We start from the raw sequence: 13,604 nt of genomic DNA on the forward strand, positions 1-13,604 counted from the left end.
AGCTTGCAAAATGATTTGCGTCACTTTCAGTTTGGTATATTTCAGAGGTGTACATAGCGGTATGGGGGGGGGGGATCGATCGAGGATGCATTCCAAAACTTCCCAGGTGGGGGATGATGTGTACAATCATCCACCCCCCAGTTGAATGATACAAACTTAGTCATCAGGTGCGTTGATCCCCCGGTTGTATAGGATGGGGGGGGGGGCAAAGATGCAAAAATACCAAATTATAATACAGAATTTTACATAGTGCAGCAAAATAATTGAAGATTGTGTACATTAAAAGTATTTTTATGCCAAATCTAATGGTTTTATAGTGCTCTCCAATGCATTCTATAACATATAATCGCATTGCATATCAAAGTTTTTTTTCAAGTCGTCATATAATTATTAGGGGGCAATCAATGTTTGTCCCCCATTCTTTTTATTGAGGGTGATTGCCCCCTGCCCCCAAGGATCGAGGCCTCTGATTGCATTATCATCATTAATATTATCATCAATATTGTCATACATTATAAATCGAAATCAAGTCAGAAAGGTTTAAAAAATTTCCTCTCGCTCACTTTGCTCGCTCTCAATATTCTTGTCTAAATAATAGGTAGGAGGGTATATGTACACATAAACTTATTATATAAGCACTTACACAAACATACACACACTTTCACACTCACACATACAGAAACACCCTCACACCAAATGACATGGGGGCTTTGAGGGCATGCCCAAAACAAGAAAGAAATTCCACAATCGAGAAAAAGTAAAATCAATCACAAACTAAGATTTTCATTTTGAAAAGTAAAAATTTTTGTTCACTTGCTAATTTTATAATTTTAAGTAAGTTTTAGCCCATATACTATGTTCTGCACCCATAAATTATGCACAGCACACACTCATATATGCACTAACACGCATGAATAAAGTACACATCATGGAGATGGCCAATACGGAATCCATCCCCCCCCCCCCCCCCCAAGTATGAAGACCTATCCATGCCACTGGTTTATTTTACATTTCACAACTGGGTACACTTCGTTTCAACAAATTACTCAAACAGATGTTGATAAATGAAATAAATAGATATATGAAGACAATAAATACAATGAAAATATTTTACGAAATTGAGAAGTTAACACAACTAAATTTAGTAAGATCATAGATGAAAAATATGTGATGTTAAGTATGCAGGGATGGCGCCAGGTTATTGTGATGGGGCGGGGGGGGGGGGTGCCTAAATCCTAAAGATCATATTAATTTTTATTTCAATTGAATTATAGGGGTACTTTGGAGTTACATGGCCAAGAAACCTAGATTTTAATTGTCCTTTATATAATCTTCTCTGTTATTTTTTTCCCTTTTCTCCCCCTTTTTGCAGTACTGAAGAGAACATGAAGAGGGAGGGGGGCATTAAATCCCCCATGGCACCGTCCCTGGAGATATGAAACAAGTAATAGTATACATAGAAACATACAAAGCATGAGTATAGAACAATATAGAACAATTTTCTGTGCCCCTCCCTCCATTATGAAATGAAGGATCAAATTGCACTATAAGGGTTTCCATTTTCAAATATTTTATTGGCAAAATCTTACACAGAAAAAATGAATAACTGAGTTATCTTTTATCATTTTATGACAAAAGTTATGATCATACCAATATGGATTGTCAGATAATAAATGATAAAAATATTGGCTAACTTTATATATTTCCATACATTCATACATATTATAGTACATCAGACTCTTGCGGTGTACAACCATCTCTGTTAATTATAGTCATTAATTGGAGATATCACAATACAAAAATACTACATCATATGTATAACATATGACTGGAAATAAATGAACAAATAAACTAAAATAGCATCATGATGATGAATACTTATCTGGATTCAGAATGTGTAGAAAGTTTCAATACTGCCAGCTATTTTCCCCTGGGTTTACAGGTGGGGAGGGTGTGGGGGCTTACTAAGTCTCACAATCCCATCAAAGTGAGGCTGGGGCCTAAAACGCGTTTTATCAATATTGAGTCAGCATAAAAAGTAAAACTTTATGTCTCCATCATTGCTAAACCAAGAATATATTACACACCTATCTTCTAAAATTTATGATGGAACTAAATTAAAACCACAACAGAACGTCATGAAATAATACTGGGAAGGATGAAATTCTTTAACAGGGTTCCCACAGAAATTTGAAAACAGAATACCATGATTTTTCCTTGACTAAATTGCTGCTTTCCATGACTTCCTGTGACATCCTGGGAGTTATGTAGAATTCGGGATGTCACAAAACTGGGAAAAATGGAAATCATGAACACCAATTATAATAGCAGAGTATAATCACAGAGTGTAGTGAGACACGACAAACTGGAAAGCTGCCATAGCCAAGAGGTAAATGCAATTCCATGACTTTTCACAAATTTTCCAAATTCCCTGACTTTCCATGACCACAAATTTTTCCAGGATTTTCCATGACTGTGGGAACCCTGTTTAAAAGGAATAAAAAGAATGGAAGCCATTCCCTTCACACACAAATAATAAAAATGCCCATCTTTATGGAAAAAATTGGGAAATACCATTAGTTAATATTGAGATCAAAGATCAAGGTTTGATTATGATTTTTTTTTCAAAGGTTCATTTGATTCAGACGAGGTGATAAACTGAAACTACCCACAGTGATGGACCCAAATATACAATGAAAATAAAATGCACTGCAGAAACAGAATCCTTATGAAAACATACTGTTTTTTAAGGCAAATATCAATGGATGTCGCTAAGCACTTGGCATTTCATAGAAATTGGACAAGTAAATATGATATACATAAGAAAATGAATATCACAATAAAAAATCAAAGAAAACAAATGATACATACAACTCTAATAAAAAAGTTCAAGTAATTTTTGTTTCGGAAAAAGAAATCAACCACTATTCCTCCCTTTAAAGCTAGCAGTTCCTTAAATAACTTTAAGTAATAGATGAAACTGCGATTATAATTGAATAAACCACTTAATAGTACATTTAAACTCTGAATCGTTTTAAAAGAAATTACCCATAGCCACGGTCTTGTCCTTCCTAATTTGCCCTAAAATATTGAAATTTAAGGCCTGAATCCAGTTACTAGAAATACTCGCAATAAAAATAAACTACACATAACAAGAGCAATTACTTTATAAGTACATATATTTTTTACAAGTACAATAGGAGGAAATCCCATAGCCATACAGAATATGAATTCCATATTGTTGTTCCTATCAGTCACTGTGAATTAAATAACTTTGTGGGCGAGAGAAGACGTTACCGTCCTACTTTTCCAAGCCGTTGATCAGTCTTTGGATTAGCAGTCAGTGACTGGACTGCAACTATTGTTTCATTGATCTTAGTTTGAAGGTCTCGTAATTCGTTGATGTGAAGAAGTCGTAAAATCCTTCCGGCATCATTCATAACTGGATCTATGAATTATAGAGAAAGATAATGAAGGAAAGTAAAGTTTACAGAGAAAAAAATTAGAAAAGTGAATTATCATTTGTTCTTGTCATATTTGTGTCTAATGCCCACTGGATCTTCTTCAACATAATGTGATCCCATTTCATCTGTAGTTATAATCAATCAAATGAATTATTTGGGATTACTTTTACAATTAGCTCTTTAACATTTTGTAAATTCCACTTAGACTATGCCTCTTCGGTCTGACCGACACAGGGAGGTCTGTCATCAAATGTGTTTTAAATAGCTAGTCTTTAAACTTACATTTTTAGAAACTGTATAATATTCCAGAGTATAAAGTCGCCTATAATTTTATTTGTAAAGGGAGACACTAAAACATTTTGAGGGAAAAGTTCAAAGTGATCGAAAACTCCATATAAGCACTGCAATTTTCCTGGGATCACACTTGTAGTTCTATTGATTTATCCTTAATCTTCCATGCGCTTGGGATTTATCTTTCATTTTTCTTTGATTTTGCAATTTTCTCTCACTGCCCTTGCTATTTTGAATGTCGTAAGAAAGAGTGATCCACCAACGAGCCTCTCATGATAAAGAATATTGGTGGCATACATATGTATTATGAAATGCACATATTGAAAAAGGCACATACCTTTTGCATCGAATCCTACTTCATATTCGCTGAGGTCCACCTCCACCCCCTGCAATGTGAAAATATTTTTAAAATAATAAAAACACGAAAGGTATGCAATTATTTCAATCATCAAAATGGTAACAAATGGGCTAAGAAAACAATTATCAGATGACTTTTTTTTAATTTGATCATTTCTTTTAAAGGTTCAATATTCCAAATGAAATAAGGCTCATTATTCCACAGGTTTAATAGTCAGAAAACAAGATTTGTACAGTTCATCAGTTATTTTTGTACTCACAAATCTTATTATTTCATATTTGGATTATTGAACCTTGCGAATAATGAACCTAATTTCATTAATGAACCTTCGGAATAACAAACATTATCATATTGTTGGATCGATAAACCTTAAACATGATAAACCCTATTCCCGTTTCCGATTAACAAACCTTTATAATTATGTCACAAATTTTCATTTTTTGATCAGTAAACATCTTAGTACATTCAATCTGCTTCTTTTGGAATAAGGAGCGTATACCATAGTAACATATCAGCAAACATGCACTTTTTCTCAGCATTGATTAAATTTAACTCTGAATTTTGCCAAATTTCAATCACAAAAATGTAGCACCTTAATTAATACCAGTCTCATCAGACATCATGGAACCTCTTTGACCCGAATTCACAAAGGTGGTTTTGAAAACCCATGGTTGAATCCATGGTTTATGCAGATTTCCTGTATAAATTACGCTTAATTTAGCACGTATCAAACGCGTGTATAAAAAATTCCAATGCTGATGCGCGCTTTTGTCACAGTGCGCCAATTTGATACCCGTTACCATGGTTAGATACGCTATTTTATTCATGAGTCCACTGTTTGAAGAGTGAACTCATTAATTCAAAACAGTGGACTCATTAATAAAATAGCGTACTTAGCCATGGCGCACTGTGTCAAAAGCGCGCAACAGCATTGGACATTTTCTAATATACGCGGTAAAATAAGCATAATTTATACAGGAAATCTGCATAAACCATGGACTCAACCGTGGGTTTTCAAAACCACCTTTGTGTTTTCGCTTTGATCTCATCAAAGTACTGAAGCATATTCATGGTTTATTTCCAATTGGTCTAATGCCAATTCGTCCAATTGCCAACTCGTCTACTATCATTTGGTCTACCATTAGTTCGTCCACTCATCATATCGTCTAATAACCAGTTGGTCCAATAGCCATTTAATCCATATACCATTTGGTCTAAATGGACTAAGTGTTAATTGTGCAAAATGAATGAAAATAAAATGGATACTAGACCAACTGATTATGAGACAAAATGGTCATAGACGAAATGGTGATTAGACAAATTGATGATTGGACCAAATGGTTGTCAGACGAAATGTTGATAGACGGAATGGTATTAGACTAAATGAATGTAGACCATGTGGTTCGTCCACTATCCACATAGTCTACTTGCCAATTCGTCCACTCACTATTTCGTTGAATAACCAGTTGGTCCAATAGCCATATACCACTTGGTCTAATTGGACTAAGTGTTAATTGTGCAAAATTAATAAAAATAAAATGGATATCAGACCAACTGGTTATGAGACGAAATGGTCATAGACGAAATGGTGATTAGACGAATTGACGATTGGACCAAATGGTTATTGGACCAAATGGTTATTGGCTCAAATGGTTGTTAGATGAAATATTGATGGATGGAATGGAATTAGACTAAATGAATGTAGACCATGTGGTGAGTGGACGAGTTGGCAGTAGACAATTTGGCAATTTACCTCCATGATGAACTCAAATTAGTTATCAATCCATACAATCTAAAGCTATATTTCAACCATTAGCAAATATTTCTGTTGCTAACTTCAGTCAATTGTGAGAATACATCATGAAAAGCTTTGAGATGGAACAAAATAGGGGAAATATATACAATGTCAATTATGACTTAAATTCAGGTGTCACATTCCACACATATTTGTAAATTAAACTTTGACAAACTGGAAGTTTCCTTACATGACTGCACAAGGACTTGTGTGAGTATGTTGAAAGAGAATGGTACATTCAAATCAGTTCAATTTATAAGAACCACTCAAATCTAATACCCAAATTCACAAAGGTGTGTTAAATTTTTTTGACCTGAACTAATTTAACTGGGGTAACTTACCCTGTGGATTATAGTTAACCCAAGCTAAATAATGGGTCAACTAACCGTGTGAGTTATAAATCAATGATCACTTCACAAAAGATGGGTTAAGTAACACTCCAGGGATTAAATTTAATCCATGATGTCAAAGGACAAAATTTAACCCATGGGTTAAGTGAATTCACCTTCCTGAATTCAGGCCTAGTCATTTACATGATTGTCTGTACATATTTTTGTGCATAAATAGAAAATGACATTCTTATGTTACAGTTCAATCACTGGAAATCTGTCTAATACCTCTTCAAGTACCCCTTCCTGTGCATCATCGGAGAGTCTGTCTTTGATGAGAAGAGCAATGGCTTCCAAAGTCACAATAGGATCCACGTGTCTGGGAATCTTGAGTAGTGAACACAAGGATACCAGGCCCACCTTCACATTTGGACTAGAAACTGTAGGAAATAAAACATGGTTGCTCTCATTCATTACTCGCTCATGTGCACAATCTGAACACAGCCGTTCAAAATGAAGTTTTCAGTGTTTTGTGTTCGTCTGAAAATTAAAGTTATATCATTTTCAGTTTGGAGTATCCATTTAAGACTAGAAATTTGGCGTGTCCAAAAGACACAGATGCCCCCGCTTAACGCGGTCAGAAATTCATTCAATATGATTGAACTTAATATCGAGCAGAAACCAATATGCATATATATAATGAACAAATTTAGACCTTTGAACCAACTTTTATATATATTATGAGCTGTGACCTTTGACCTGCAGACTCCGAATTCGAACTTAGCCTGTTTTTGGTGTCATCTACCTACACACCCAAATTTTTTAAAATCAATTAAATATTTTTCGAGTTATTGCGCGGAAACCAATTCGCATATTTAATGAGCTATGACCTTTGACCTGCGGACTCCGAATTCAAACTTAGCCTGTATTTTGGTGTCATCTACCTACACACCAAATTTTTTTTTTAATCCATTAAATATTTTTGAGTTATTGCGCGGAAACCAAGTGGGGGACGGACGGAAGGACGGACAGGGGCAACGCTTAATGCCCCCTCCGGACTTCGTCTGCAGGGGCATGAAAAGGAAAAGTAAAGTATGGGTTCATCTACTGATGAAGAAACAAAATGGTAAAAAGAAATATGTACTTCATAAAAGTCTTTAGGTTCTATAAAGACAGTTGTGATTGATCAAACTCAATCTCCTCTATGAAAAGCAAGTCAGGGTTCCCCCCCCCCCCAATGGTAGCGGGTCAAGCTGGGTTAGATACAATACAATTTCAGGGGGTGTAATATTTGTGCATTACAATCTGGATTACAAGCTGGATTCACACCTGTGCCCCGAGCAGCGCGCATTTCTGAGAAACGGCACTGAGACAGTGCTAGTTTTCTACAATCGATATTGATTTCAACCAATCATAGCCTATCACTTAATAGTTCTTGATTTTTACCATCAATACTTGCAAAGGGGTCTTCCGCCATAGTTCCTGAAGGAGTCTTAGATGGTGCTCCTATTCCTTTATAAATTTGTGCTGTAAGATAAAAATAAACATCCAGTAAAATTGTTAATTTCTCAAGACAGCTCAGATACAATCAAGGCCAGTGTACAAGCAACTAAGAGACCATTGTCTTTAAGTCCTATTCAAGGGACCTGGTATTGAGGATTAATGCCTTCCCATAGGGGATTGATGCACTGACCCAATTCTTAAACCTTCTAATCCAAGCTGTTTTGTGCATCATTACGGTCGTGAGTTGTGAAAATGGTATGTTAATATTCAAATTTGACATTTGCTCCTGCATCAATTGCTCCGATGGAAATTCTGCACGTTAAGCAAAACATAAAACCTAACCTCAAAAAACCAAATAAACCCTAATCCTTATTGTTACATTATTCTGAACCAAAAACTCTGTTACAATCCTAACTCTAACCTAACCTTACTCTAATCTGAAATATTAAGACAAGTGTTCCAGGAGCACATGTTGTGTCACTGTGGGTAATGGCTTTACAAAACACCCACCCAGTCTAATTGATACGTTTATTTTCATCATTTAGAGAGGAATTTGTGTTACCCTTTTCTCCATACTCCAATCGAACGGCATGACCAAGAATCCAATCACACACTGCCAATCTATCACTGCCATCCAATGGACATTGTAAGTCTTGGATATACTGAAAAGAAAATGTAGAGGTACAGTAAAGAAAAGTAAACAAGGAAGATTTTCATTGTCAGAGTTGCAGTTGTTGATACTATCGCCTAGTCATTATCATCATTATAATAATTGGTATTAGTATTAATAATCATCATCAATCATTATCATCACCACCATTATCATCATCATAATAAATATTGTTGAGTGTTGTTGGTGTTTGATAATGATGATAATGATGATCATCATCAATCAGATCAACTTCATTAGCATCATCATTACTATCATCTTCGTCACTGTCATCATCATCATCACCATCATCATCGTCATCATCGATTGGATCAGCTTCATTAGCATCATCATTACGATCATCTTCATCATTGTCATCATCATCTCCTTCATCATCTTCATCCCCATCATCATCATACTTTTACAAATATTTACTGATCTTTATAGTTAGGAGTCATAAACAAGGCACTGTGTGAATAACTACTCTCAACTGAAATTACATAGAATGAATTTATTGTATTATGTTGACAAATGTCAATCAAGACTAATGGTCTTACTTTAATGAATGCTTTTGGCCACTGCGTGCTGCTCTTGTTCCTTAGAGCAGCTCTATCTTCAATCTTATACAAGCGAACCTTCTGATCTTCTAGCCATTCAACTAGATTCCGCCATTTATTCTCATCTGTCAGTCAAGGTGGAAAAGAGAGAAAAAAAGAGATAAAAATTATTATTTATCAAAAATAATAAAATTGGAAACTTGATTATAAATAATTACTATTGTAATAATAATTATTATAATCAACTTTCAAATTTTTTTATTTGTTAAATAATAATTTTTATCTATAAATTGTTTTTCAAAACGGCATTTTGTCACACCGCTTATCGAAGCTACGTCGAAACGAAGCGGTTCAACATGTTCAAGGGTCAAGCCTATTCTTGTGCGGTGTTTACGAATGAATCGAGGGATCTACACGAGATCGGTCTGGTAAGAAACCTCTAATTTTTCACATTTATTCTGTTTTTTTGCACCTTCATACGCATTAGCCATTAGGCATACTATACAGTGTAGATAAATAAAATCAAACAAATTTATGTGCCTATGGCAAGGGTTTCAAGGCTTCGTAGTGAATAAGTATATGTCAAACTATTAGAAAATATCATCACGAAGTCCTCAGGGCCGGCTAAGGCAGGGCAAGCCAAACCACGCCACTTGAGGCAATTTATATTGGCAATGCAATTATTTGATGTTATAAAATAGGTGTATTATTTCAAGCATCGTGATTGGCCAATATGCGTCACATGACATCCAACTTTTTTTGTGCACTGCACGGCAGTGCAAAAGGTGCGCAACGAAAATTGACATTGCACGCTCAAGCAGACTAGTGCGGTAGAAGTCCAACAAAATTGTATACCCAGTTGTGTGTCCGGACAGCGGACAGGTTGTGTGTCCGGACGATCAATTTTAGAAAGTCATTTGGAAAAATTTAAAAGCAGTTTCATCAATTTTTAGTACAAAATGTTAGGAAATATTATTATAATTATACAGAACAAAATGGAAGATGATTACAACTATTATTGAAATCATATTTTTAGTGTAGGCCCTAATCCAAAGACAAAAAAGAAGGCTTGAAAAATATAAAGTGTCCAGACACCCGACCCCCCCCCCCCCCCCCCCCATCCTACTGAATTCTGAAACTTTTTAAGAATTTGTTTGTCATGTTTGTGTTGCTATTTTATAAAACAAATAATGCACTTTGATCTGTCGTGCATAAAAGTAAATGCAGAAAAAGCTTGGTTTCTTCAGGTGGTGCACACTGGGCACTCCCCCTCAGCGGCTCGTGCATAGTGCAGCACCTATCTAAAAAAAGACTAAAGAAACCTCGCATCCTCTGCATTTCCACTAACGCACTCGGCTGCATGCATTATTTGTATAACATTGTCAATATCCAACAAAACTTTTCACATGTGGGACCGAGATAGAAAAAGGGTTTTTAATATCATTGAGACATTTATCAAGCGAATCAGAATAATTACCACAAACATTGCAATCCGGCTGCGGATAGTTCAGCGCTTGCAGCTTTCTCCTAAACATATTAAAAGTGAAAATGACAGAATATGGATTAAAACAGGTTGGTAAAAGTAAATAATTGTATGACTTCTTATGACTGAATCGACAGCACTGCACTCGTAACTCGCGTTGACGATTTCATCGGTCGAGCGCCAGCTTGCGACAAAATATTGTCGGATTTCTTTTTTTCTTTCTTTTTTTACAATTGGGAATTTTCTCTTTTTTCCCCCAGTCAAAAATTAGTCAATCGTTGGGTCGTGTCATCGACTGACCTCCCTATGCTAAAAAAAATTGACATTTCACTGTATTACCTACTACTTGCTTGATTTTTGCATCTTTACTTTACTTTACGTTTATTTACTTTCCTTTGCTCTACTCCAATCTAAAAACGCAATATCTCTATGACATACTACTCACAGATCTGGGGAGTGTTTCATCAACATTTTCATCCGACAAGTTGTCAGATCTGACATCTTTCTCTGATGTTGATTGGCTGAGAGGTACTGTTACTATGGTAACTGTCGGATAAAATGGGACTTGTCGGATAAAACGTCCGACAAGTCCTTTCATGAAACGCTCCCCAGAATACAGATCAGTGGCTCTACTCTACCCAACATGGTAACATACTATACTCCAGGGGCGTCCGGGCGGATCCAGCTTTCGTCAATGGGGGGGATTTTCACCCTCATTTTCCCCGATCGGGTGCTAAAAGTTGATTTTGTTGTTTGCTAATTTTGTTTATTTTTTCATTTTTTGTTTTACTAAAGACTGGAGATCAAAGTACAAAATATTTTGTTCTTACAAACGCGGTATCTCATTTTGTCTAAATTATGCGAGCTCAAAGCTGAGCTAAAAAGGGGCCTCAGTTGGCCTCAGTACTTATTGAAGAGGATAAATTATCTCGCCAATCGAAATGCGAGCGCGAAGCACAGGCTTAAAACTATATTTGATCAGACCTGAAAACTTTACTTTCTGAGCACTTTATGTATCATGCCTCTCGGATGGATAGGGCCCGCCTGTGAGCGCGAAGAGCTAGCCAAATTTTGAATATTTCAACCAGCAAAATTGAACAAAGCACGTTTTGATAAAGAAAAGGATATATCATCTCCAAAAATATATATGTAAGTGTCAAGGAGCGAGCTGTAGGCCTGCAGTACTGGACCGGAGTAACCCACCAATCCTTCCAATATTGACTTCAAACATCGGCCTAAATGTATGCACATATATTATGCAGTATAGTAGTTTGATTTTCATAATTATGTTATCTGCTGTTCTTTGATGTCCGTCCTTATATTTGTATTTGATTTATTAGGGCCTACTTTGTATTGTGTTTGAATAAAAATGACCGTAAAAAATTGAATTGAATTAAGTAATTAATTTGATGTAATAGCCGACCTCCATTCATCTATACACAACAAAAAAAGTAAGTCCCCCCTAAATCAAATTGCTGTAACTTTTGAACGGAGTTATTTTGAGATATGATATCTCGTAGGTGACCATTTTTGAAAGTGACAAGGGTCGTTTTTCAGATTGTGCAAATACGAAGTTGGGCAAAAGTTGTTTTTAGGTGAATTTTATGGTGTTATGCTGTTTTACTATCCATCACTTCGCCACTCCACACACAATTTTGATATCGTATGTTCATGGTTGAGTGAGCACAATACCGCAGGGGCCGCGGAAGCGGGGTGGGGGCCCACTTTTTTTTCCAAAAGCATGTACAAAAATGTAAAAATGACCATACGATTGTGATTTTATGCATGGTCAGCGCACCCCCCCCCCCACACTTTGAAAACCGTTCCGCGGCCCCTGTATTGTGACGTATCATTATAGGGGTTTTTGGTAGTATCCTCTACAACTTGTTAGGTCATATTAAAATTTAAAAATGTTGGTGGCTCCCCCGATTATAGCCCCCTCCCCCATTTTTAAATTCTGGATCCACCACTGATTTGTCCATAAATTAAACTGATCATGAGAAATTGTTACGAAAAGAATACATTTATGCAGTATAAAGAGTATTCATTCCTAAGTTTTCGAATGTGCTCGCTCAACCATGAAAAATGTTAAAAGTTCGGAAAGTGTGTGGTGATAGAAATGATGGATGATAAAAACAACAGCAATTAAAGTCACATTTGAAACCGAATTTGCCCCCCAATATTCACCTTATTACCCTTTAAAATGAGTCTGTGACATTGAAAATACCCATTTTGCCACTTTGATGCGTGCTCACTCATCCGTAAATAAACAAATCGATTTCATTTTTGCACAGAATTCTACCCATAGGTTGATAAACATTACTGCCAAATGACATTGCTAAAGACAGCCTTGAAAAAAAGTTCCACCATATTAAATAAGGGGTTACTTATTCTTAAACATATGCACCCATAATGTACACAAGTCTATGAGAGAGGAAGTCAAAATCTTAACAAATATGAAATAAGGGGTTTGTTTCATGGACGGTTTTTGTTACTTCTGCTAACAGTTATTTCATGAAACTTCGCACATCGCTTCAGAGTAACACTATCCAACAGGCGCGCACACCACAATAACAATTCGATACGGCACAGAGTGGGGCCAAGGCTTTGAACTTTCTTCTCATTTGCATAATTTTTTTATATTGTGTGCTCACTGATGGATTAAACATCGGGATTTTCATGAAAATCTAATCAAATGAACCAGGTTTGTGACAGATATCCATCGTTACAAATTGCATTTTTTCCAATAACGTAAAAAAGAGCTAATCACATTCCACATGTTCATTCAAGCGTGAATGTTTAATTAAACGCCTATGAATCATTAAAGCATGTTAATTGGTCATGAAAAAAGTTGATAAAAGATCAGTTTCAGTTACCAAAATGAAACAATACTTGCCTATTATATTTGAAAATCGTATTTTTTGTTTTCAATAAATGTTCATTTTAACCGTGAAACGATGAATAGTGTTGAAGATACTCTTCCCAAAAATTACTGTCATCACATTCTATCATTTTTATTGATGAAAATGTGTAAAAAATCCAATTATAGCAAATTTGGACTTGTGTTTATTCAACCGTGAAATTTAGCCAAAATATTGTATCGTCTTTTAGAAAGTACCTTTTACAAGCCTTCTGACAATATTTCAAGATGAGAATGTGGAATCAGTTCCAATAA

General features: G+C 35.7%; 1 protein-coding gene across 1 annotated transcript; it reads right to left on the minus strand.

The window, feature by feature from the left end:
• Nucleotides 1-1,061: 1,061 nt before the first annotated feature.
• On the minus strand, nt 1,062-10,632 carry LOC129264517 (RNA transcription, translation and transport factor protein-like). The gene is made up of 7 exons (XM_054902401.2): nt 10,424-10,632; nt 8,947-9,071; nt 8,303-8,402; nt 7,684-7,764; nt 6,526-6,677; nt 4,093-4,141; nt 1,062-3,448 (listed from the first exon to the last, which is right to left on the minus strand). The coding sequence occupies exons 1-7, from the start codon at nt 10,479-10,481 to the stop codon at nt 3,294-3,296; spliced, it is 720 nt and encodes a 239-aa protein (XP_054758376.2). The 5' UTR covers nt 10,482-10,632; the 3' UTR covers nt 1,062-3,293.
• Between the last annotated feature and the right edge of the window lie 2,972 nt (nt 10,633-13,604).

This window comes from Lytechinus pictus, chromosome 7 (assembly GCF_037042905.1).
Source record: "Lytechinus pictus isolate F3 Inbred chromosome 7, Lp3.0, whole genome shotgun sequence".
Lineage (NCBI taxonomy): Eukaryota > Metazoa > Echinodermata > Echinoidea > Temnopleuroida > Toxopneustidae > Lytechinus > Lytechinus pictus.

Coding starts and splice junctions, on each gene's coding strand:
- LOC129264517 (XM_054902401.2), bottom strand. CDS start 10,481: ATGTTTAGGAGAAAGCTGCAAGCGCTGAACTATCCGCAGCCGGATTGC. Junction 9,072..10,423: donor GCCGGATTGCAATGTTTGTG/GTAATTATTCTG, acceptor CTTGACTGACAG/ATGAGAATAAATGGCGGAAT. Junction 3,449..4,092: donor AGTAGGATTCGATGCAAAAG/GTATGTGCCTTT, acceptor TATAATTCATAG/ATCCAGTTATGAATGATGCC.